Genomic DNA, 25,056 nt, shown 5'->3' with positions numbered 1-25,056 from the left:
AATGATTCTTTCATTTACACTCTTGAGCTAAACTATTTACAGAGTAAAGCATGGGCCCTCAATTTTCTGAGACCATCTCTCTATTTGCTGTCAGGAGGAAAAGTCTCAGAAAAGTTCTTGTCTTCACTGATAGCAGGCCCAGATCCAGTGGGATGCATCTAGGATGTGATGATCTTGACTGCAACTCTATTTTGTTCAAACAGGGCTTTTCTTATTGCTTGCAGAAAAGAAATACGGTCTGTAGAAATATCTGTGCAGTCCATCTACCTCACTCTTCACCTGCCAACGCACCCAGCTCAGTCACCACCCAAGCACAGCCAACATATCACCATCAATTGGCAGAAACGCAAGACCAGACACTGCCAGCCCCACTCAGGCAAATTTCCAATGAAATTACCAACAGCAACTGAGACTGAGAAAGGAGTCTGGGATTACAGGTAGTGTAGGAGCCAAAAGCTGTGTGTACACTGTTCTGCAAAATAAACATACTTCTCAGAAATTTGAATGGTACTGAGAATGAGAGGGAGATTGTTGAAAAGCACAGCTATGACTTGATTCAAGCTGCAGCTTCTGTGATCAGGGAGAGAGAAAGAAAATCAAAAAGGGCACTTGCAGTCCCAGATTGATGCAATCAAGCTGGTCTTACACTGGTTAACACTCCTCACCCTAGCAAACCCAGAATTTCCTCCCTCCTGCTGGGCTTCTGAGACTAAGGATGTCAGGTGAGAAAAACCCCTCAAGCCTACCAGCAAGGTTCCTTGGAGAGGTAAACTGCTCCTGAACACCTGTAACATAGAATCTTATCAGGAAAGATTATCATCTCTTTTTCACACTCATTTGACAAAGGCAGAAGCTTATCCAAACACCATTTCAACACGCAGGTAAAAAGGGGAATAAATCAAAATGTCAAGGATTGGATTTTTTTTTAAAACATTTATGATACATAATCCTAAATGTTCTTCTGAATTTTTCCATTGTATATCTGAATTAACTTATTAAACTATTTTTTTATAATAAACAATAAATTCTTCACCCTAGTCAATCTTTTAGTCACCTTGTAGAACAGTTAAATTCTACTCCTAGCCACTCTTGCGTACAATCAAGCTGGAGCAAATCTGCAGAAGTTAAGGGCTATATGCAAATTTGCTGTAACATAAGTGAGAGAGATCCTGTCCTGCTAAAATGAGATTCTTCTATCATTAATTTCTTATGTATATCGTTTATTTTAGACAAAAAAAAAAAAAAAAGTAGAACAGACAGAAACAGCTACTGGGGAGAGAGGTCCATCAGGAGCTTCACTATAGTGTAAATGTCTATATGGATATATATACTTACAATATATATTACTATATATATGCACCATGTACAGTTCCTCATCTTCTGCAAATTAGAATTAGATAAACAAGCAAGACAATAATTTCCAAAGACAGCCTCTTGTTTTACCAGTCAACCCATCACTTCAGTGGATTGATCTGTAGCAGTTTTGTTGACACCCGGCTCTTGTTTGCATAATACTCCTTTTATACAGAAAGGCCTGAGGGAAATGGCTAGTGATGAAAGGATTAAGAGAACAAAAACTGGCAAAAGTTTGCCAAGATGGAGAAGGTAAACGTGAAGGGAACGTAACAAGTGGGAGGACAGCAAATCAGGTCATTTGGCAGGAAAGGAGCTGGCAGGGATCCGTCTAAGGGAAGAAGGGCTGATGTCTCAGCACCTTCAGCTGCCAGCGCCTCCCCAAGTATTCAGTGTGGGCACACTTTCAGGTCCCCTCACCTCCTGCTCTCAGTGAGGGCTGCACTGAGCAGCTCCACCCTCAGCGAGAGCTCTGTTAGCAGCAAAAACATGTTATTTCTCACGAGTCCAGAGATGCTGAGGTGGGAATGTGCCTCTGCAGCCCCCCTACTCCAACCGGGGCCAGGTGGAACAGGATGCTCAGCTCTGTCAGGTGGATTTTGAGCGTCTCCAAGCATGGAGACTCCATAGCCTCTTTCCATCTTCAAATACACAATTAAATGCGAAGTAGTGGGGAAAATCGTATCTTTGAACACTCAGAGATATACCACGTTAGCCTTCATTTTCCTCTAAGAAAAAAAAAAAAAAAAGAAAAAAATGAGGTGTGCAAGAGCATCCCACTCATGTCTCACGGTGGTTTCGAGGGAGAGTTATTCATCAGTGAAAGCGCTGAGGGATGCAGGAGAAACCACCCCGCAGCTTGGAGGCGGTGTCGGGGCGGCATCGGGCGCTCCCCGCGTCCCGCAGCTCCTCCCCGCCCGTCCCGTCCCGTCCCGTCCCGTCCGCAGGGCCCCGCGGGAGCGGCACCGCCCGGCTCCTCCTCCCTCCTCCCACCTGCCCGGTCCTGCCGGCCCCTGCGCGGCGCGAAGGGGCACCCGGACCGGGAGATGCGGCCCCGATGGGCGCCGGGCTGCTGGCGCTGTCGCTGCTGCCGCTGCTGCTGCGTCCGAGCCCCGCGGCGCGCACAGGTGGGTGCCCGGGAACAGCATCCCTGCCCGGCCGGGAGCGGGAGCCGGGACAGGTGGGTGCCGGGGACAGCATCCCTGCCCGGCCGGGAGCGGGAGCAGGGACAGGTGGGTGCCGGGGACAGCATCCCTGCCCGGCCGGGAGCGGGAGCAGGGACAGGTGGGTGCCCGGGACACCATCCCTGCCCGGCTGGGAGCGGGAGCCGGGACAGGTGGGTGCCCGGGACAGCATCCCTGCCTGGCTGAGAGCCGGGACTCTGCTCCCGCAGCTCCCCTCCGCCCCAGACAGCTGGGCCTTCGGTGCTCGTGGTTTGGCTGGAGGAGGAGAGCTGGCTATTTCTGTAATGTCGCTTCATCTTTTCCTTTTCGCTGGAATTAGGTTTTAGGAAGCTCTGCACTGATTTTGCTGTCAGCTCTTAAGTTGATAGCGTGCTCTTGAGATAGTTCTTATTATACGCGTTTGGGTAATTCCCCAAATACCTTTGGTGTTTGTAGGTTCTTTTCTGTTTGACAGGCACCACCCTCAGGAGTCTAACTGAGCAGTCAAGAGCCAGATTAACACAAAAGTCAGGATGGGGTTTTGGCAGAGATACTCAGCTGGTGGGTTACAGTCCTGAGTGGCTCCCAGTCCCATCTCTCACCTGCTGACTCTATCATATGGGGGCATCAAAGCACGAGAGACAGAGGGAGCAAAAAAGGTGGCAGCTGGAGGGGGCTGTGGGAGCAGCTCAAAGAGCGAACTGTCTCGGCATGGTCAAGGATGTTACCCAGCGGGAATGAGCTCATAAACTGTAGCCTGGATCGTGTGTGCAGGGGGAGTCACCTGCTGCTGTTAAAATCACGTGTTATTTCTCTTTTTTTGTGTATCTCCAGTTAAAAAATGGAGTGAGGCATTGGAAGCATTAGCTGATCTTCTAAGAAACCTACTCTGCTTTAATGCTTTTGTTCTCTGCTGCGAGTGTTGCCTCCAAAACTCAATGCATAAATGCAGAGTCTGCTCCCGTTTAACTCTACAGCAAAACTTTCTGATCCTGTGAGAGCTGGAAGGTAGTGAGGAGAGTTCTCCACAACCTGAATGCCTTCAAGCACGACTACTGTGTCCCAGCTAACTCTTTTGATAAACTACTCCACTATGCATCAGTGATTTTTATTTGCTTTCAGAGGGATCAATGCCAGCTTCTTTTTAAGTAACTGACCACATAATTTTCATCTTATTTAAGTCTGATGGTCATCAGTGCAGAGTGTTGTGGAAAATCTGTACAACTGGCATTCAGTTACCATTTAAAAAACCTTTAAAATGTGTTTGCTACTGGTTTTGATTCCAAAGAAAGTTTAGAAAAATGTCCAGGGGGTTATGCTGCCTTTGTCTAGTGGTTGCTCAAGGCAGAAGGGAATCTCTTTGCACATTCCTGAGGTTTTACGTGGACGTGATTTCAGGGATTTGTTGACAGTCAGCAATACTAGCAGGGAAGGGAGAGCTGCGCCTGTCACTGAAGGCTTTGAGCTTCCATTTTCATCTCACACATTTTTCAGTGTGAGACCATGAATGTCAGTAAATGTTGGCAGTATTTTGCTAATAATGTAAGAAATTATATGAAGCATAGAACTGTCACAGCAGTGCTTGTGTGCTTTCTCTGAAGTGAAGTGATAGGGTAGAGGAGTCCCCTTTGGATTCTTTGTTCTAACAGAAGAAACCAGGACACAAGTGCCACGAAAAGCAGTTTTACAGCAGGACTTTGCAGACTCAGATTCTTACATCTTATGGGATCTGTCCTGTGCCTGTCTCCTTGGGATCTCTTGTCAAGTAACTTTCTGAACTCCTCAGCAGCAGCATTTAAACACTAAATTATAGCTTGACCTTTGCAAAACAACTTTTGTTTTCACTGTGAGGTGTTAGTGGGTACGATTTTACCCTTTGTGGATTACACCTACTGTTCCAGCAGTCTCTAACTGTTTTCAGGCCCTGCTGTCTATGAACTGTACCTAACAGACTATCTGAGCAAGGATAAAGATTTCACTTGTCATTGCAATTGGGGTTTTCTATTAATTGGTTTCACTCAACCATTTAAAAATCTGTACTGTAGAACAAATAAAAAAGCGCAGAAAATGTGAAATAAAATGGAAATTTTTTTAAATCAGTGGGATCAAGAATGTTCAAGCATGTTCAAGCATGTTCCTCTTTACCACAGGGAAGTCTTTAGCAATTTTTGTGAGGAACTGATAAGGATATGAAGGAACAGCCTGAATTTTCTAAGTGGTAGAATACTAGTCTATTAACTTACCAAGCTTCATCTTAAATCCTTCTGCTTGCTTTTATGGGAGGTTTCCCTAACCACATTCTTCTGCAGTTAGAGAAACCTTGAAATCCTTGGCCCGTAGAGTCCTGTCTCTCTCTTGTAGATCCATACAGAAGAAAGAATGCACTTGCTACTACAGTGTATCCTTATCCTGAGGAAAGGGAAATGAACCTTAATGCTGTACTGCAAAACTAGAAGCATTTTGATTTATTTAAGGCATATTTTACTATTTTCATTCAGGTAAGGTATGTGATTTTGAAGCAAATCTCAATAATTTCTGTTACTGTCTTGGAATTCGATTTCTTGTGGATGAAGCTGCCATTGAAGATGTGCTTCATCAATGTGTCGAGTGCAAGTACAGCTGGTCCAATGTTAAAATGCAAAAACCTGAAATGTATATAATGCAGACAAGGTTTTCTCAGTACATTTTAATGTAACAGACCTGCTTATGCTGGGTAGCAGTCCTTGCTAGCATACATCCAGCCTTACATCCCCCTGGAGCTGATATGTGGCTATATCAACTACATTTCATATGATACAACCTTGAATGTTTCCCCTTTTTAATGTTTTCTAATAGCAATGTAAGTTGCTTGTTCTGCATTGACACACCTGATTTAATTTCCAATCATCTTCATATTCCACTTTGTCATATTTTTACTAATAAATAGTAGTTTAAAAAGCAGCTTCAGGCCTCCCTTTAAGCAAATTTCTATGTGTTTTCTTTCACAGTTACTAGAACTGTACTGGAATGTACAAAACATCTCTTTTGAACTTGTTCTGGGAAATACAGAATAAAAGGCTAGATATAGGAAAAGCAGTGGGGGGAAAATTGTAAAATTTTTTTAATGATTTTTTGAACTCTTGGCTTGAAAATTTTGTGCACATAGTATTTTGTATAACCCAGTACATGTCTATATACTTTGCAGGATTGAAATACATGTGTGTTGGTGGTAATTTGTGTGCTTACCAGAGAGAGCATAAGCCTTCAGTAATAAAAGTGGAAGTAGATGGAGGGGTTGAGCTTGGTGTTTTTGCACAATATTTCCTTGCTCTCTGCTACTATGAAGGAAAGAGGAGTAAATGTAACATAGAAATAAATAAAAATGAATATTGGCTTAAGAAGAAGTGCAGTACATGAAGGAGTTGATATAGCTTAAAGGCTCATCCTTACCTTCTCATCTCCAGCTTCCAATCTCATGCCAGGCTATTCTAGACAACACTGAGACCTAGCCCTAGTTCTTGGCTTTGTGTGTGATTCCTCAAACTCTTATTGCCTGATAATTATGGATGGAAATGGTTAAAGGAGGTAGTTCATTCCTCAGAGGCACTTCCAACACTGTTGGGATTTGTGATTAAAGCCCAAAATTAGATGTGTATTGCAGTTCCCTGTGCAAACACTCAGTTTCACCACTGTAGCTGAGAACCATTCCTTTCCGTGGCTCTTGTTGTCTAGTGACCTTTATAGTCTTAATTCCAAGAGAAACAAGTGGTTAGGATAAGTCATTTGTGTGTGTGTGTAGTTCCTGTTTATGTTTGGTTTTGTAGTTTTGGCTTGTAAAGATTTCTTCTGATTGAGTTCTCCCTGAGAAGTTTTACTGATTATCTGCAAGTAAGGGAGAGAAAAGCGATCTTTTATGAGACCAACAAGAGCTCCCATATTTTAAGAAGCTTAACTTTGTAAGAGCCTGAATTTTGGAGCTCAGGACTATTCCTAGATAGAATTTAAAATAACATACAGCCCTTTTCTTTGTACTTGGTGTGCCAGTAACTTGGGATATTGCTTGGAGGCACCACATTTCTGTTCAGTCTTTCACCAATGGAGAGGTGCCCCAGGAGTTCTCTGCAAACAGTTCCTTCCCAGAGGCATTCCCTGAGGGAGGTGAGGCATTACAAGCTTTCAGGGATTGTTGGTCCTTCCTCTCAGATCTCAGGCGCAGAAGGTGTTCAACTTTCATCTTCTTAGGATTGCCTTTCCCTCATAAAGGAAGGCAAGTGCTCACCCCCCATCAATCTTGCATTCAATCTCCTGTCCAAGGCAAAATGTGGATTCAGAATTGTGGATTTCACTAATTAAAATTTTTTTGACTCCCAAGAAAAGCAAAATCTCTTTTCTAGAAAAGCCATCAGTAGGTCACAGAGCAAGGAGCAACATCTATTAGGCAATAAATATAATATTGTTAGTTGTAATTGGATTGTTGTTACCTAGTAGCAGTTAGTCAGTGCTGAATGATGAAAGCCAAAAATCATTTTGGTTCAGTTTATATGTAAAAGATAGATATTTTATGTAAAGATGGATTAGGAGTGTACCAAAATGTTGTGTATGGCAATTTGGCTGATAACTGTCACAGAGCATAATTTTTACAATATTTCAAATAGAAAGCTTAACTCTTGGATACTTTCAAAAACAAATATAAGATTTCAGAGGTATTCTAACTAAGCTTGCATTTTCTTGGCTGTTCAATGTGATTGATCTAAGCAGTAATAATTTGGTAGTGCTAAACATGTTCAAGGTAGAAAAGAAAAACCTCAACACTAAACACTAAACAGGCAATTTTCAGTATTTCAAATAATTTCAAAGCATGTGTTTCAAAAAACAGCTACCACATCATGGCATTGTGCCACCACAGGGTTTTTAAAATTAGTGTAGTTCTTTTTGACAAGAAATGGTTTTGTATGCCAAACTTAACAAAACCTCTTTCCATTTTAAATTAAAAACAAAACAAAAAGAACCACACTGGAACCAAATCAAACCATCAAGCACAAAACACCTCAGTCAGCATCTCAGATTACAACTCTGAAAGCCTTGAAAAGGCTGTGGCTAATTTAATAAAAACCCACCTTGAATTTTACTCACCTTGTTTGCTTGTTTTAGGCTAGTATTGGTCACACAGAATTAATAGAAAACATACCTGCAATAACTTTCGCCTGCTAGAGTGCATCAAGCAAAGGTGTTTGCAGCAGGGCATGGGGAAGGTGGTGGGAGCTCTGCTCTTGTATTTGCAAACTTTCAACACAGTGGAAAGAAGGTTCAGTTTATTGTATTTCATACATGGTAGCAAAAAGGAATGGGTGTCAGCTGCCATGGTCCTCTCCACCTCTCTCCTAACAAACCTTCAGTGGACTGCAAAGAATTTCTCCTCCTTTCTGAGGCTGGGTGTTTCTGGACTGAGTCTGAAATGTCCTTTGGCCAATATTCTCTTTAGAAGTGTTTTGGTAAGTTAGGGCAGGGTTTGGATAAATAACGGCAAGGCTTCCCATGGAGGAGGAGAGCCTGTCAGGGCAAGCCACAGCTTCAGTCCCACTTCTGTATCTGCAGTTCTTCTGGCTGTATTTCCACTCACACTGTGACGAAATTACCTCAGGCTCACCTGTTTCCAGTGGCAGCCTGCCCATTTCTTGAAAAACAAACCCCATGTGCCCCAGTCTCATCCTTTTCCCATATTTCCCCACCTCTTCCCTCAAGTTTTTTCATCTGCCCCACCACCTGGTTTTCATGCAGCCTTATGTTTGCCTTTCTGTCCCTGTCTTTCTCCCCTGTGCCCCCTCTGAGCAGGCTGTGGTGGGAGTGGTGGGCTCCTCTTGTGGGAGAGCAGAGCGTGCTTTGTGGTTAGCTCTCGAGTGCTGCTATGACTTGAACAGGAAATCACCTCTGTGCTCCTCCCCACATTCCCACCAGCACCACTCAAGTCAGAGGGTTTCACTAACCTGACTTCACGCCCTGCGACACCCAAGTTCCAGCAACCCACCATGAGAAAGGCAGCTGAGCTGTAAGGGCTCCTCTGTACCTCTCCTTCTCATTCATCATCCTCCTCCTCCTCATCCTCCTCCTGCTCTTTCTTCTCTTCCTCATTATTTGGTCTGGTGAGCTTGAGTCAAAAAGAATCTGCACAGAGAAAAACTTTAAGGATCGCTTAATTTTTAACAAGCATACTCATTTGTTTAAATTGTTGCTAAGATGATGAGTAAGTAATAAGTTGGCTAAAGTGTACTCCTTTCTCTGTGTAACTTATGATCTCCAGCTTTGGCTCAGTCCCCCTGTTTACCACTTGGTGCACTCCCTTGCATTCCTGCATGGCCAGTGCTGACTTTCCTGGAGCTGGAGATGTACCAGAAAGTACAGCCCCAACACTCTGCTTGTGAAGAACACTGAACATGATGCTGAATGGACATTTGCTCTGAGTACGACCATTTTTATTTTTATGTTATACTTAGCCATGTGTTTGAGGGACTGTTTTTCACCAAGAACAACACAACCATCAAAACAGATGAGCTGGAGAAAGAAAAGAGAAAAAAAGCCTCAAAAAATGAAGAGCAACAGCACAGGAGGAGCCAACAAGATTTCATAGGAATATGATGGAAGTCACCCAAAGTTGAACTGAAAGACTAAAGAAAGACCAGTGGCTTAGAGCATTTGTTGCCAGAAGCAAGGTATCCTAGAGTGATCCTTAATTGCTTGATGCTTCACTGGTGGGTCTAAGCTACCAGTGGGAAAAGGAAAATCAGGGACTCAGCCTGTTTGAAAGGCTGTCCCCTCTCTGAGGTGTGTAAGAGGGGATTCAATCCATGGCGTTAAAGCAGCAGCTGCAAATGCTGAGGCACAGCTGTAGTAATGCCCACAAATTTGGTACCCAGCACGAAGGTTTCCTTCCATTGGAGGTGCTCCCAAGGGCCACTTTTGTATAAGAAAATATGACCACAGTTGAAGCCCAAGTCTCTGCCATTGTCAGAAAAGCAGTTCCTCTTTTGATTGAATTCTGAAATGACTGTAGGGGAGGACAAGACTGTTGCAGTAAGGCTCATCTTTCTATATTAATGCTTTCCACATCACTCACTGTCTTAAACTGTATCCGGCAGCTGTCTAGAAGGTTCTGTGATCTTCTTTGTTGCTGTATTTGGTAGGATAATTTGGTGTTTGCACCTCTGTGCCATGCCACAGTAAAATACAGCAGATGATCACTCTGCTTGAGAGGGCTACAGTAAACAGCAGTGGTCACACAGGAGGCAACTATAGGTCAGCTTTCAGTGGGTCCTCTGCCTTCTCCCCACCCAAAAATTTTTGGCCCTGTGCAGAAAAAATAATCTAAATTTTTCTGTATTTATATATTTCTGTGCTTTGCAGCTGCTGGGTTACCCAACTGAAGTTCAAAGCTAAAAAATCTGTTTAGAGCCAGAGGACATGGGTAGCTGCACTGTATTTGTTCTGCAGCACTGCCATTAAGCACAGCTGTTTGTCACCAAGACAGGCAGGGGGACCTCCTGGCAGGTAAAGCACAGATGTACTGAATGGGGAATGGTTGTCACATGGAATTTCTGTGTGTTTATCCTTGTGTCTGTATCTATGTGTCTGTGCATGTGTGTAAATAGATAGATGTGGCTATAACCAGAACTGAGCTTTGAGCAGTACTGACTTGAGCAAGGCACGTACTTGGCAGGGAGCTCTGAGTGATTAAAACTGACCAGGTTTTTAAACCTGGCTGGTGATTTCATAAAGAGAAGATGAAGCACCTGCCATGCAGACTTTTACTCATGTGAGTAATGTCACTGACGTCAGTGGGGTTTTTCACTCACATGCAAAGGTGTTTTCAGGCTAAGTCACATCTGTTTTGGAGAGTCTCACTATAGCTTGTTTTAAGAACAGGACTTTGCTGTTCCTTGTGGTGAAGGTTGCAAGCCTGTATTATTACTTTATTTCCAGTCCAGGTGTCACTCATGAAGATGTAAACAATGATTTTACTCAAGGTTTGATTTACAGCCTTTCCAAAGACAGTAATAAGGGTTTCATTTTTTCCCATGCAATGATTTAATGAAGTGATTTAGCTGTAAAAAAAAAGTGAAATGGAAAGTGAATGACAGCCATTGCTAGCAATCACTGTGACAGACTAAACCTAGCAAAGTAACATGGGTGACTGGTTTCTACTCTTAGGCCATTACAAACTGAAAATGCTCTATGTGACACCCATGCCATGAATCCCGATAAATGTAAATAAAATCGCAATATGACTGGATGTCATGTGTTTAAAGACCAGAAACTGAAAGACTGAAGACAGGTTAAAAGACTGAGACATGCAGCTGTTGCATATACTTGAATTCCTTCCTGACTGATAACTGTGGAACATTCAAGTTCTATGTATGATCTATTCTCTACACATGCCTCCTGATACTATCAATCACCAAACAGACATGAAGGAACTTATTCTTAACTCTTCCTGGAGACATAGGAGAGTATGCTAGCTTTATTCTTGTTTACACATGCAGAATTGTGGTATAACTAACTTGCACAATTTATTGCAAGGGCAGGAGCCTTTTACTAAAGGGGCAAAACCAGAAATAGAAACCAAATCTCTGGGTTTGCATCTCATAGAAAGTTAACGGTCTCAGTCCCTTTGCCTTCCAAATCTCACTGAGCTGGGGTAGGTGGGAGCACACCAGCAGTGTTGTAATGCTTTAGATCTTGTAAAGATATAATCTGTGGCTTCTGCATGCTGAGATTGGCTCCTCTGCTGCAGTCTGTTTGTGTTTTGAAACTTCATCTACCACAGCAGAAACCACAGTGGGAGGAGAGAAATTAAAATTTAAAAAAAAAATTAAGATTTCAAAGAGCCAGTTTTACATGTTAATAGTTGAAAAATGTTTTAATCAACAGCCAAACTCACTCTTACTGACTTTTACTACTTTAAAATGTGCTTGAGGAATAAAAATATTTTAAAATAAGGGTGGACAAATATGGAAAGGTACAGGCAAACAACTTTCTCAGCTCTCCTGGTCAGCTTCGTCTTTACATTTGGATTCACTTAAAGCAATTGCAGAGGACATTTATTTAGGTGAAATGAAAGCCTTTGATTTTCTAGATTCTGTATCTCCCACTTGGAAGCAAGTGTTAGAATAAGGCAAACTCCTGGAGAATTCCTATTGCTGCTTTTATATCCCCTGGCACCCTGGAACTTTTTTATGTTGCTACCTAGCCTATAGTTTGAGGTCTTACAGGCTGATTGTCATGGGATATTTCTGCATCCAAGTGTCAAGGAAATGGGACTTTCTACTTTTTGTAAATAGATAAGCTTGCCCTAAGGACTATACCTGACGAAACTTGTTCTCTGACTAGAACATGGAAGCCTCTGAATGCTGTCTAAATGCTAAAGATAAAAGAGAGCAGTATTAGAAATATCTTAGATGAACAGTGTTGTGATCTGAAGATACAGATGAATGTATATACCAGTGCAGCCTCAATGAGCAGCTAGAGGCTTGGAAAACCAAGAGTTTGCATGGAGACTGTTTGAAGTCTCTACAGAACTGCAAGGAGATTGTTTTAATAAATGTATTGAAGAGAAAAAAATCTTCTACTCTTTGGACCAAAGACAGATACAAGTCTGCACATTAATCAGGAAAATGGTGGTGGCTTTTGCTTACAAAAGCAACTATAGTTATGTATACAGGAGAATGTACACTATTCCTCTAGTAATAGCAAAATATACTACAAAAACACCCTAAGGTCTGCTTACAGAAGTAAGAGCTCAAGGACTATTCATTTGAACAGGTTTATTTTATTTCCCATTTTCTTTGCCTCATTTTGTTATCTCAAGAACTAGAATTGCATTCCTGGAAAAGGAGATTAAAGGGTTTTGAAAAGTCCTGAAAAACCACAGAGTTGCTTTTTCTCTTCCCTATTATGCTCTTGTGGCTGCATGCAATGGGAAGCTCCTTCCCAGCAGTGGCAGCTCAGGGTTGCTCCCCCCAGAGCATGGCAGGAATAGCTGAGGCTTGAGTCATAACTTTGAACTTGGGACTCTTCCCCTGGGCCCACAGGCTTCGTTTTGCAACCAATTTAGCAATGTGGGTGCCTTCATGATATTTATTAGATTAGAGGTGGATATCAGAAAGATCTGAAACTGTGTTCTCAGGATACCAAAATTTGCCTGTTTATTAATTTCAAAAGCTGGTGCAATTAATAGCAAGTCAGATGTATGACCTTACGGTAGATGTTTGCTTTTCACTTTCTAGAGAATCAAAAGGGATGGTCAAATGACACTGGGGCTATTGTGATCATCCAGTCCAATTCTTCAGAATAAAGTCATACTTCAGTTTGTTAAGCTGTGTTTGCAGTACATTCTGTGTGTCTTTTTTGAAAATGCCTGGTTTGCCTTTTAAAAATCCACTCAGCTACAAGAAGATTCTAGTAAAGTATTAAGGATATTTTAAAATTTTTCAGTGTTAAATTTTCTGTGATATCCAAATGCAGCTGTAATTTTAAAAATGTGTGTCTCTTCTAGGCCAAGCATTTCTAGTTTTAGCTTCCAGTCCCTGAATATTTCCATGCCTGCCATAAATGGCAAAACCATTTTTGCTAGAGAAAAAACACATTCATAAAGATGGAATTTGAGACTGCACTAGGTGGGGACACTTGTAAAAAAATTCATTTCCCTCAGCCAACCACATTACACTTTGAATGCTAAAAAAGATAACTTTTTAAAAATAACCGTGTTGGCTACTTTGGGAGTGTATGCATTTGCTGATTCTTAGTGCATGTTGTTCCTTTCTTATTTTCTTTCTCAGGAGAGTTGTATTGTTCTTTGCCCAACCCTAGGAATGTCCGTTTTGAATCTGTAAATATGAAGAATGTCCTTCACTGGTCAGCACCAGAAGGAACAGGTGATGGAGTATTCTACAAGGTGAAATACACAGTGTAAGTTGACTTGTTTATCTACCACTGACTTTTATTTTAGCATTTTAAATAATGATTTAAAAAGAAAACCCAGCTTCATAAAGTATTGCTGATTTAAAGAAAGAACTAAAGTGTGAGCTAGACTTAAGCAGTGTGGTTTTTTAATTTCTGCTTCTGGCACTGTTTACTTCACACTAAGTTAAAAAATGTACAAGGATATTCTTCCTACAAAAGAAGTGTAGGAAGCAACATTCGAATACTATGGAAGCTTTCAGAGGCATTCCTCCTAAAATGAGAGAGGATGAAGAATAACTGCTGTGGACTGGTATCTGTCTGCATACATCCTCTGTACATACTTAAATGGATATGGAGATGTATGATTCAATCGATATTAATAATACCCAATGTGTCATTGCTCTTTCCTGACAGACCCACTCCCCCAGATTTATTCTGATCCAGCAAGCCTCTCTAGGAGAAAATCCACTGATGTTACCAAGCATTGTACAAAAACAAGCATTGTGGTTGGAATCAGGCCCTTACATTGTCAAGGTCTGCACCTTAGTATCAAGGGTATCAAGGAATTTGCATGAGAACCAGACTCCATTTCCTTTATTCCCAGTGAAAGAGCACTGTGTCATTCTGAAGGCCAGTGACAGAAGTTTGGCTTCTAAATATGTGTAGCACCATTGTCACAGATTATGTAATGCTCCCAGTCTTTAACATTTACACTTCCCTCAATCTAGGAACATTTTTGGAACACTAAAAGGAATGTCGGTCTCTAGACGTTTCCTGTAACTTAAGAGTGCTCAGCAGTTACAGAGTGAACAATAATTATTGTCATGGTTTAGGAATGGTGTTCTCCAATTCAGAAGTTTGTAGGGGGATAGAATATAAGAAAATAAAGATAGTGTAGAAAGTAATCTTACCCCTTAGGAGTTGCAGCTGGGCCAATTATCAGAGATTAGGAACAGGCCTGACTTTAACAGGCCACAGCTGTAACCAGTGAGAAGAAGAGCAATAAAAGAGGGGGGTGGCTGGGTGAGAAGGGAACTGGGGTCAGTTGGCTGCTTTGTGAAGAAGAAGAGTCAGTGCTCTGAGGAGCTACCCACAAGAAATACCAAGAAGATAAGAAACTTCTGTGTTAGGAGACAACAATATGGAACCCCTGCAATAAAATGACAACAGAAGTTCTGGAAAAAAATCCATGGTGCCACTTGCTTCCCCTCCACCTCCAGCTGGAAGCACAAAAGGCAAAGATCACGCATGGAGATAAGAACCATTTACTGGAAACAGCAATAAGACAATGAGCAGTGACAGCAGCAATATTAATGATAAAAATGTACAAAAGAGAGAGTGCAGAGCTCAACCTGTGCCACCTAAACAGTTCCCTCTGGTCAGGACCAGTTTTATCAACACTGCTCCATCTGGCATGCTTCCTGCATGGGAAAGGGACACTTTTCCTCCTGGAATAGAGAGAGAGTCCTTCTCCTGTGCCCCTAGCATTGACAAAAGATGGCATCTAAGAGCATTAGGGTTTTGGCCGTGCCCATGGAGCTCCAGGCTCCACTCCCTCATGGTTACTGCAAGAAATCAACCAAGACTTGTACAGGCGGTAAAATGTTCAGAGAGAACTGGCTGCACTGGCTCTGAAGGGCCAGCTGGTCCATGAGGAGTCTGTTGCCAGAGGTATGGCCATCTCCATCTTTCACTGAGCACAAAAGCACTCAGGTGCCTCTGTCTATCCAGGAGAGTAAGGCCTTGAGATAGGAAATGCTGGTGAGTGATCTGGCAGAAGCTGCCACATGCCCTTACTAATTAGCAGCCAGAGGGGGAATTCTTAATGTGAATTTAAGGAGCAGGAATGTCTGAGCAAATCCAAACAGGAATTTTCCAAGGAAATCTTGGTTTGTTCTACCAGTGTACAAGAGCTGGTCAGCACCAAGGCATTGTTGGTAACAGATATATGGCCTTTTTTCAACAAGTAGGGTTTTGAAATTCATTGTGTTCCAGTTGTGTCTTTCTGTTAAACTAGAAAATAAAGGGTCAGGCAGGAATGAGTAGTCTCCTGTCATTCATCTTGGAGACCCTGATCATCATCTGTATCCATATTGAGGATGTGTCACTGACCATTCTGACTGCACTCTTTGTTTCCATATAAATAATTATCCATATAACTAATTATTGTGTGTTTAGAATTTATGCTAAATCTGTACAGACTGATATTGAGAGATACCTGGTCTGCACAGGCAAACTTTGACTTAGGTTGGTGTCACTAACATCCCAGTTAGTTTCACCTGGCTTCTTCTGGATAAGGCCTGTTCTAATTTATTTTTCATTAAAAACTTGTGGAAGTCTTGCTCTTCATCTCAACTGAAGCTGGGATTTCTTGAAATTTCAAATTTCTGCTAAATACAGAAACTGTGTTATCAGCCATATTAAAACAGAGAAAATTATATTATGAGGCGACTAATATATTGGAAATAGTCTTTGTACAGCATCTTTCTCTTTCTTTTCAATATAGATACGGTGTTGGAAAATGGATTAGAAAGCCAGAATGCAAAAATATAAACAGAACATGGTGTGACCTCTCCAATGAGACCTCTGACTACGAAGAGCAATACTATGCAAGTGTCAAAGCATTCCTAAATGGGGCATGCTCTGACTGGATGGAGACCACACGATTCAACCCTCTAACAGACAGTAAGGAGAGCTAAGCACACAGCCAGATGTTCAATGGCCTTGATTAACAATGTGTGCTCACACTGCATGGGCCTTCACAGTGTATAATATTTTAATTTCAGCGTGAAGTTACATCTTTTTTCAGTTGTTTCACATTTATTCTTATATTCTGCTTTTGACAGAAGTAATTGAAATAATAAAATCAGAATTTGGAGATATATATATATAGAGTCTGGTATATACTGAATTCTTTTTAATGGTATGGTAAAGCCTTACTCAAGGCAAATAAAATCTGTGGCACATTCGCAGTATAAATGACTCTGATTTTGAAAAGGCTTTATCAAACCAATCAGCAAGCATATTCTAGAGCCCAATATTTCTTATCTGTGCCAGATAATCTAAGAATATACTGGTAATTCAGCCTATTTTAGCAAATTGAGTTTCAAGGTTGTTTATCCTGTAAAGTCACAGGAATTCCTTGGCAAAATTCCAAGTCAACGTTCACTTTCTTACTGTAAAAATCCTCTTAGTTATCTAAACAAATATTTTTCTACCAATATAAATAAAATTTTCAATTCTCTACTTAGACTCCCCCAGTCATTGCAGTAATGTAATATGATCGATTTGATGAAACTGGTCAAACCAGTGTGCCTCTGCTGAATTTGACTGCTTTTTGTACATGTTCATTTTTCCAGCTAAAATAGATCCACCCATGGTAAGTGTATCTTCTACTGACAGATCTATCTCAATCGTTTTGACTGCTCCTGAGAAGTGGAAGAGAAGTCCAGAGGAAGAATCCATATCTCTGCTTCAGGTGTATCCTGGCCTACAGTACAATGTGTCTGTCCTCAACAAAAAAACAAAGAAGCGGGTAAGCTTTGACAAGGCTGTGGAACTGCTGCTGTTCAATCTGTGCTCTGTGCTTCTTGAAATGCCAAGATTAGCAAACCTGTAGTAGACAAATGTGGATTGGTTGGTTGTGTTTGTTTGTTTGGCTGGTTTGTTGACATTATTTTCACAAAGGTGCAGGAAATATAGCAATAACTTTACTTTGGACTCCAAGGTTTACATAAATTCTGTTACCCTAAGGCTCCTGGCTTTTCCAGAACATCCCAGTTTGAAATACTTTGTGGAACCATACTATGTGCCTGTCATGGGTGTGTGTGTGAGAACAGGGCTGGAGTGATGCAACATCACCACAGGAATGTGAGCCAGTAGTGGCCGATGGTCGTAATGCATATGAAGCATGAAATTGTTCAGTGGTGGTACAAGAATCTTTGATGGGAAGAGAAAATAATCAGAGAGGATGTGACTTAACAAGTAACTTTGATGTTGATTGCATTTGTAGGAAAAGGATGCAGCTGGCAGCTCTTAGAGTACCAACCTTTCTAGAAAATGTGCATGCTCATGACCTTTCTGTAGCTCAGGAGTTAAAGGGAGGAAAATATTTTTAATGTCTTCCAGTGGTTCTTCTCCATCAGCAACAACACCTTGGTTGTGCCGTGGTTAGAACCTGGAACAGCTTATTGTGTCAGTGCACAGATACATGTACCCACACCAGTTTTGGACAGTGGCTTTTCCAAAGAACATTGCATTACAACACTGAAAGGTATGTATGAGGTGGCAAATAAAAAAAAAAAGAAGATGCAAGTTAGAAAAACCATGATGATTGAATTTGTGAGTTTTTTAGGTATCCATTTTGAGAGTGATAATTAGCATGGTTTTTCCCTTCTCTGTGCACTTGTACCAATGAAAGCTTTGCCTCTAATAAAGCATAGCTGGGACTGACTGGAAGGTACATCAGTACCTCTGAAGAAAATTACTTGCATTCTTTGAGTTTTAGTGCATAGAGAATATTTTTTCTCCTTGAATGCTGTTTGGGGGTAGCAGAGCTGGGTCATTCTGAAGTTATCAACAGGAGAACCTAAGGGAGATATTATTACTTCTTTATAGAATTTAATTTATCATTTAGACAATAATAATAATTGTCCTGCAACTCAAATATATATTTTTTCATTTCCTGCAAATTCCTTGTTTATCTAAAACATTTGCATTCTGTATCCAAAATGCAATGGGGTGAATGCTCACATTACTGTCCACATACCTTAACAAGTTGTTTGTTACAATGAAAACTTTTGTTTTATTAACAGATAAAACAGAAGATGAGACTATAACAATCGCATTTGGATATATTATGCCTACCATGCTGGCTCTCCTTTTTACTTCTGTGGCATGCTGTTGGGTGCACAAGTATATTCACATCCACAAACAAAAACATCCAACAAACCTGGTGAGTGTCTTTTGTTGCAGGAGGTCACTGCCAACCTTGGAACTCCAGCAGAGCTGTGTGTTTTCCAGGGGTCCAAACAGGCTTGGAGGAACCTGTGGGTAGCTCCAAATAAAAGTTGTAGTTGCCTCTGAGATCAAGAGAAGAAAGCCACATGAAGGGTTATTACGTGCTAGAAAAACAGATTAATAGCTCAAGTTTGCAATGATCAAATGAACAGAGCCATTGGTTTTGGAAGAGCCATTGCCTTAAGCAGTGACTTAAGGCACTAGGTCTGTCAGGGTGTCAGAACTCTGTAAATTTATCTAAGATGAAGCACTATGTAAAGTCAGTTGGACAAAAGTTATTAATTTGTTGAATTCAGAAACAAGAAGGGAAGACAATTAAACAGTACAGAAACAGCATGATGTTTTCTTGGACTATTACTGGGTATTACCAGATTTTTCCATTTAATTGTGATTGTGAAGGATTTAACACATGTGCATCATACAGAAAATTTAACCTGGATTTCTAGAATACTTTAAAATACTGTACCATCTCTTAACGCCCAAAAATGTATAAACACATTCTGTTATTTAGACAGCTCAAATACACTTTTTGCAAAAAAAAGTTCTCAAATTTCTTAGTGCGGCAAAATTTGTTGATTTTTAGATAGAATACTTTAAGTCTATGAAATGTTACTGGTTTCCAGCTCATGATCTCAATAGAACTTTCTGACAGGTGTCTTTAAGCAAGTTGCTCAACCATAAACATGCAATTATAATAATGAATGCAGACTTCAGTGTTAATCCAGTCTGCATGACACCGTGGGATAGGAGATTCAAGGGAGTTGGTTTCAACATGCTGATCTTGCTGAGGAAGATTAGAGAAGTGCAGAGGTGACAGGAGAAATCTTCACAGAGGGACTGTGAATGCAGAAGGGCTCAGAAGGATTGGAGCAGCCACTGCTGCTGTGTGTTCAGATGTGCACAGAAATACCTCCTGCACTTGAGGGGACACTGGTTGGATTACAGGACCATGCAATCACAGAGTGGTTTGGGTTTGTAGGGGCCTTCAAAGATATCTAGTTCAACCACTCTGACATGGGCAAGGACATCTGCCCCTAGATCAGGTTGCTTAAAGCTCCATCCAACCTGCCTTTGAGCACTTGCCCTTATGGGGCATCCACAGCTTCTTGGGAAGCATATTCCAGTGCCTCACCACACTCACAGTAAAGAATTTATTCTTTATATTCAGTCTAAATGAACCTCTTTCATTTTAAAACTATTGTCCCTTGTCACTACAGGCCCTTGTAAAAAGTCTGTTTCTGTCTTGTTCTTTATGTTTTGTTCCTGGGATGCAGGTCATGGTATGGGGAGATAGCTTGGTCTCTTGGGGAGCTAACAGGACAGAGCTCTTTAAAGTCAAAGAGCATGAAGGGCTACTTAGTGAAAAATTCCCAATCAGTCGCAGACTAAAATCCTAACTCGGGGAGTTTTTTCTCTAATAAAAATGTCATTTGAATTTGGGATTATTTTTATGTTCATTGTACTTTTTAATGACCATAATGGAGCTTCAATTTGATTTCTCCACCCCTGGATTCAGTCAATGTTAAGGTAACAAATGAATATAGCCCTGGTATTTTAATGATGCTCTCTGGCTTTCCCAAAATACAGACTGTTCCACATGGGCACCCTGCTTGGCTGGGGGGACATAGAATAAACTGTTTGTTTGGTCCAGCATTTCTGACCTGTGTGACTTTTCAGATGTACCTACTTGGTACATCAATTAGTGGTCTTAGTCTTCCATTCAAGCTTGAAAGCACTGAAATGCACCTCCTGGTTGTTTTTGTATTCACTCCACCAATGCCCACACAATGCTGATTCCTGTCAAAAATTTTACTCGTTTCAGAAAGATCCCTACAGTTTAATTTGATGATTTTGCACAGATTCATAAAAGCAGCATGTGGCAGACTACACGGTACAGGCTCTGTACACTGTGCTTCAGCCTGATGTGTAGCTCCCTCTCTGAAAGAAAACCTGGTATTATTTTATTCTCTGTAAGTTATACACGAACATGTTACCTGACACTGCTTGTGGGAACTGGTTGTTACTACATTTTCTCTTCACTGGTTAAAAGGAATGGAATGGATTCAGTAATCCTTGTTCCAAGGACAAAGACTGATGTTTTCTCTGAAGTCATGAGAGTTTATGCTGGTTTGGAAGCAAAACCTGTATTTGACAGAATTGTTCCAACCATTATTTTGACATCAGGAAGAGGGGGAAAGAGATATTAAAACTGATTATAATATAATTTTACATTAAATAGAATAAAAAAAGGAGAGCATATTGACACTGTTAAATGTTTCTATGATGAACTTTCTTCTTCCCTAAGTTGAAATAACCTCCTAATAAGGTCTAACCTAGCATTATATTTTAAAACTATAAGGTAGTATAAGAAGTATCAACATGTTTTTTTTATTGAACTTCCCTCAATATATTTCTTACTTTGCAGGTGTTGCAGTACACTGACAAATGCAAGGAATGGGTTTTCATACCAAGTGAAAAAATGGTGCTTAACCTTATCACTGTTGATGGGGATGACTGTGAGGAATCCAGACATCTGTCAGAAAGGAAAAGTCCCCATTCTAACACTGCTTACAATGACACTGAAGGGAGGGATTTGCCTTCTGAACAGGTGCTGAAAGCAAAATATTTGCTTGATTTTTCATGTGAAGAGATTTCACTCAAAGAGGATGCTTTAGTGGAAGGGAACCAAACTGGAAACTGGGCATCTCATGGCCGGTCTGGAACACAGAATACTTGGAGAGATAAAAATGCAGAGGTTGTGGAGTATGAGCATGATGTAAGGACTGAAGATTTCAGTCCTGGTCAGAAACTAGGAGGGATATTTTCTGCCCCTGGGGGGCTACAGGGTGAGCCACAGGTTGCTTTGGGGGACTTGGTTGATATGGGAACAGGACAGCCCTATTCCCCCCAGCTAGAGATACAGGTGGCACACCTTTGTTTGGGACAGAAAACAGAGGAACTTGATTTGAAGGTGGTTGATGCAGCAGATGAATTGCCAAGTGAGACCCATATCGAATTCATGGACCTGGATACTGAGAAGTCTGGGCAGGCATCCTATCATCATCTGGAAAAAAACACACAGGGCCTCACAGAGAAAGAAGGTATGCAGACCATATTGGTTGATTGGGATCCTGACAGTGGAAGACTGTATATTCCTACTTTGTCCAGTGTTGAAAATCAGATGTGTGAAGGACTATTCAAGTATGATGATCCCAACAAAGATGGAATTTTGCTCAGACTCTATAACAAAGGGGTATCTGGTGAATCACCTGAGGACCAAGAAATGTATCTCCTGCAGTTCAAGGAACAGTGGGGACTTCATGTAGAAATGGAAGACTGAAAGTAATTTTCCAAGATATTCAAAAGTGCAACATCATGTTTATTTTGCTAAAGAGAGTGGTAGACTCAGGGGAACAGGCATGTCTTAATGTTTTGAAGTTTTTGGAACCATCACAGTTTAACAATTTATTCATTGAATGTTATTTATAACAGTCTCCAGATGTGATATAAATGATTATGACATTAATCATAAACCTCTTGTGTAAAATATGATTGTTGTGAGGTTATACTCTTTTTTATAATAAATGAAAAGAAGAAATATTTTAAAATAAATATTTTTACAGAGATTGTTCCCACCTTACAATTCCTGTGAAAACAAATTATCGGCACTTGAAAGCAGTTACTTTTGGGGGAAAATTATAACCAAACAAACAAAAAAAGGGAAAATATGTAGGGCAAAGGGGTTCAGTGAAATGCCTGTAATCATGCTGGCTGGACCATGTCTCACCCAGCCTCAGGCAGAGGCAGCTGAGCACCCGTCTGGCTCGTGCCCTGCAAGTGCCTGCTCCTCTGTGTGGCAGGAGCAGCTCAGATGTCGGCGATGGAGAGAGACGAGGAGACTGACTTGGTGATCAGAATCTGATTTTATTGTGGGACACAAACACTTATATACTATTGCAGGGAGACTAGTAATGTGTACTGCAATGATTAGGTTAAAATCACATAAACAAACTTATGCATATAACAGAATCTCTTGCTTGCAGAGTTTAATGGGATTTTCTTTTCCTGGTAAACATGTTTGATTTAATCTTCTTGCAATCCAGGTCTAATTTTCAAAGTTCTGTTTGCTTTTGCCAAGGCATCCTGTTATCAAATCTCTTATGTTAACCAGGTCCAAAGTCCATTGTCTGTCTTCTGTCCCCCAACATTCCAACACTTGGTGGGAGAGGTCTGCCCCAGACACACCATTGCTTCAGCCTCTCCACACTGCTGGGCCACACCAACTGAGTGCTCCTGAGGGCTTCCTTTTATTGCCTGCTGTCCTCATCAGCACTCCTGATGAGAGTTCACTTTTTCTTCATGTCATGTGGTATTTAGGATAGCAAAATTACAGGGCTATCTAGAAATTACCTACTAGGGCAGTTGGCATTTTCCTTTTCAAAACTTGCCACTTGTTCACTTACTGAATATTTTTTTTCCCTCCCAGTAGACCAAAAGACCTCATGGTAATTATTTGGTTTTTTTTAAACAGGATAAGCAAAAAGCAAAAAAATTATGTACACTTCCAAACTAGTACATGGTTAGGTGTTTTTTTAAAGAAAGACCTTTACCTAAATGTTTTTTTCTGAGCTGCTGTTGTTTCATCACCTTAGCATTCTCTGTGACTGTTCATCCTCAGAATTTTTCAATTGTAGTCATAGACTTTAAAACCAGAAATTGCATTAAAATATTTCTAATTTTTTGAATTTCAGCATGACAATATGCTGATGACTCCTTATCAGGAGGTAAAATATTGTCCTCAGCTGATTTTATAATAAAAGTATAGATCATGCAGCAGTGTTACACCTAGCTTACATAAACACCTTTGTTCGTCAGGAGGATTACAGAGGAGAGTTATAGCTTAGTGTAAAAGAGGAAAATAGATGAGAGATGTGAATTTTTTTTGCTCCCAAAAAAATCAGTCATCCAAAAACCTTTCTCAGTATTTCCTAAAGATTTCTAAACTAACCTCTTTGTGCATGATCTTGTCATTTTCTTTTGCAGTGTGGGGCCTCTAATTCATGGGCAGGAAACAATTACTTGCTCTTTTCCAGTAGCCCATTGAATTTTACCCAATTACTACTGCCCTAAGACAAATCACCTGTGTTCAGTGTTTAGACATCATGTCCGTACATATGGACGGATAAGGATGGTTCAGCTCTGCAAATATTTTGGTGTAGGCCAACCAACATTCCTTGAAGAGGAAGGTCTCCCTTGTTTTGGGTGTGTGTTTCCCCTGGCCTTATTTGCCAGCTGCTGTGTCTGCTGCTGCTTCTTCTGCTAGGTGAGCAAGCCTTGCAACAGCAGAACTACTTGTAAGGATATTTAACCTACCATAATCAAGTAATTGCTTATTAAAATTTGAAAACTTGGTTACTTATCCATTAATTTTTTTTTGTGGTTGTAATCTTTCAGTGCATCTTATCCTGTTTTGTTTTGGCTTTTTGTTTCTTATTGGTTTGTTGGGTGTTGTTTGGTTGGTTGGGGAAATTTTTTTTTTTGTATTTTTTTTTACTTTTCAGTAACAATTAGGTTGTATAACATTTATTTGCTCTAGTACTTGAAAAGGCACCGCCTTCCTAGTTAACAGTACTTAAAATACAATATGCCACGATTCTTGCAATCGTTTTCATGATAAAATTATGCTTAGGAATAGTGGTTAATTATTGCACTAAAATATTTGTGATAGAAGTTTGCAGCACTTTCAGTGTTGCTTCCTTTTGATGCGAATTTGTATTAAATTCAGAACTGATACTAGATTATGCAAACAAGTCCTTCATATTTATAAGATACACTTTGAAAGTGTTCTCAGAATGATCACAGCAAAAAAAAGGCACTGGTGGAAAAGATGTTAATGAAGATAAGAACTTTCTTTTATATGCAAAAGAATTTTTCAAGTTAGCTAATCAAGTTCTGGAATTGATGAAGCAGACATAATAGTGCATATTTCCATCTATATAGTACCAGTAAATTGCTGATGCCTTTTTAATATCCTCAAAGTTACACGTATTTTTACTTAAAATCTTCTAATTATGTCAATCAAATGAAGCTGATCAGACATGGTACTTTCAGCAAAGCAGTCAGCAAGGAGCAAAATGCTGCCATTTAGATTTGTAAAATAGTAGAGGGAAGAGCAAAGCAGTAAGAGAGCTGACATGTTCGTACTCTTATTGCACTTTATTAAACTTAGCTTAGCCACATTTAGTAGACTTAATGCAGCCAAAAGCAAAATCATAATCTAGAATCATTAGAATCATAGAATCTGAACCAAGACTTCAGATTACACTGAAACACGGGATTACCTGGAGCTGGGAAATCAGCAATTTTGAAAATTTTATGGGAGAGGAATAGAATGAGGAAGCTGTTTGTTGAGGACAATAGGATGTATATTTCTTGGTTGTGATGGCAATAAAACCAGACCTTTAACTGTGTTTACAGGCCTGATGTGACGACTACTACTGGAAAAACTGTCTCTGGTTTACAATATAAGTCATGAAGATGAAAGGCAAAAGCTAGTCTAAAAGGCCAAAGCAATGCACTTCAGAGGTTG

The 25,056-nt window shown here is 40.6% G+C and overlaps 1 protein-coding gene across 2 annotated transcripts; it reads left to right on the top strand.

The window, feature by feature from the left end:
- Window positions 1-2,361: 2,361 nt before the first annotated feature.
- Window positions 2,362-21,953, top strand: IL20RA (interleukin 20 receptor subunit alpha). Of its 2 annotated transcripts, XM_058802575.1 has the most exons (7): window positions 2,362-2,480; window positions 13,356-13,454; window positions 15,955-16,133; window positions 16,808-16,983; window positions 17,577-17,721; window positions 18,263-18,402; window positions 20,893-21,953. In XM_058802575.1, exons 2-7 carry the CDS (start codon window positions 13,381-13,383, stop codon window positions 21,805-21,807), a joined length of 1,629 nt encoding a protein of 542 aa, XP_058658558.1. In that variant the 5' UTR covers window positions 2,362-2,480; window positions 13,356-13,380; the 3' UTR covers window positions 21,808-21,953. The 2 variants fall into 2 exon arrangements, with proteins under 2 accessions (XP_058658558.1, XP_058658559.1); XM_058802576.1 differs by lacking the exons at window positions 2,362-2,480; window positions 13,356-13,454 and adding an exon at window positions 15,018-15,119.
- The last annotated feature ends 3,103 nt before the right edge of the window (window positions 21,954-25,056 follow it).

The sequence above is a fragment of the Ammospiza caudacuta genome, chromosome 3 (assembly GCF_027887145.1).
Source record: "Ammospiza caudacuta isolate bAmmCau1 chromosome 3, bAmmCau1.pri, whole genome shotgun sequence".
Lineage (NCBI taxonomy): Eukaryota > Metazoa > Chordata > Aves > Passeriformes > Passerellidae > Ammospiza > Ammospiza caudacuta.
The sequence above is the reverse complement of the archived record's forward strand: the minus strand, read 5'-3'. Positions and strand labels throughout refer to the sequence as shown.

Coding starts and splice junctions, on each gene's coding strand:
- IL20RA (XM_058802575.1), top strand. CDS start 13,381: ATGAAGAATGTCCTTCACTGGTCAGCACCAGAAGGAACAGGTGATGGA. Junction 13,455..15,954: donor TACAAGGTGAAATACACAGT/GTAAGTTGACTT, acceptor TTTTCAATATAG/ATACGGTGTTGGAAAATGGA. Junction 16,134..16,807: donor ATTCAACCCTCTAACAGACA/GTAAGGAGAGCT, acceptor TCATTTTTCCAG/CTAAAATAGATCCACCCATG.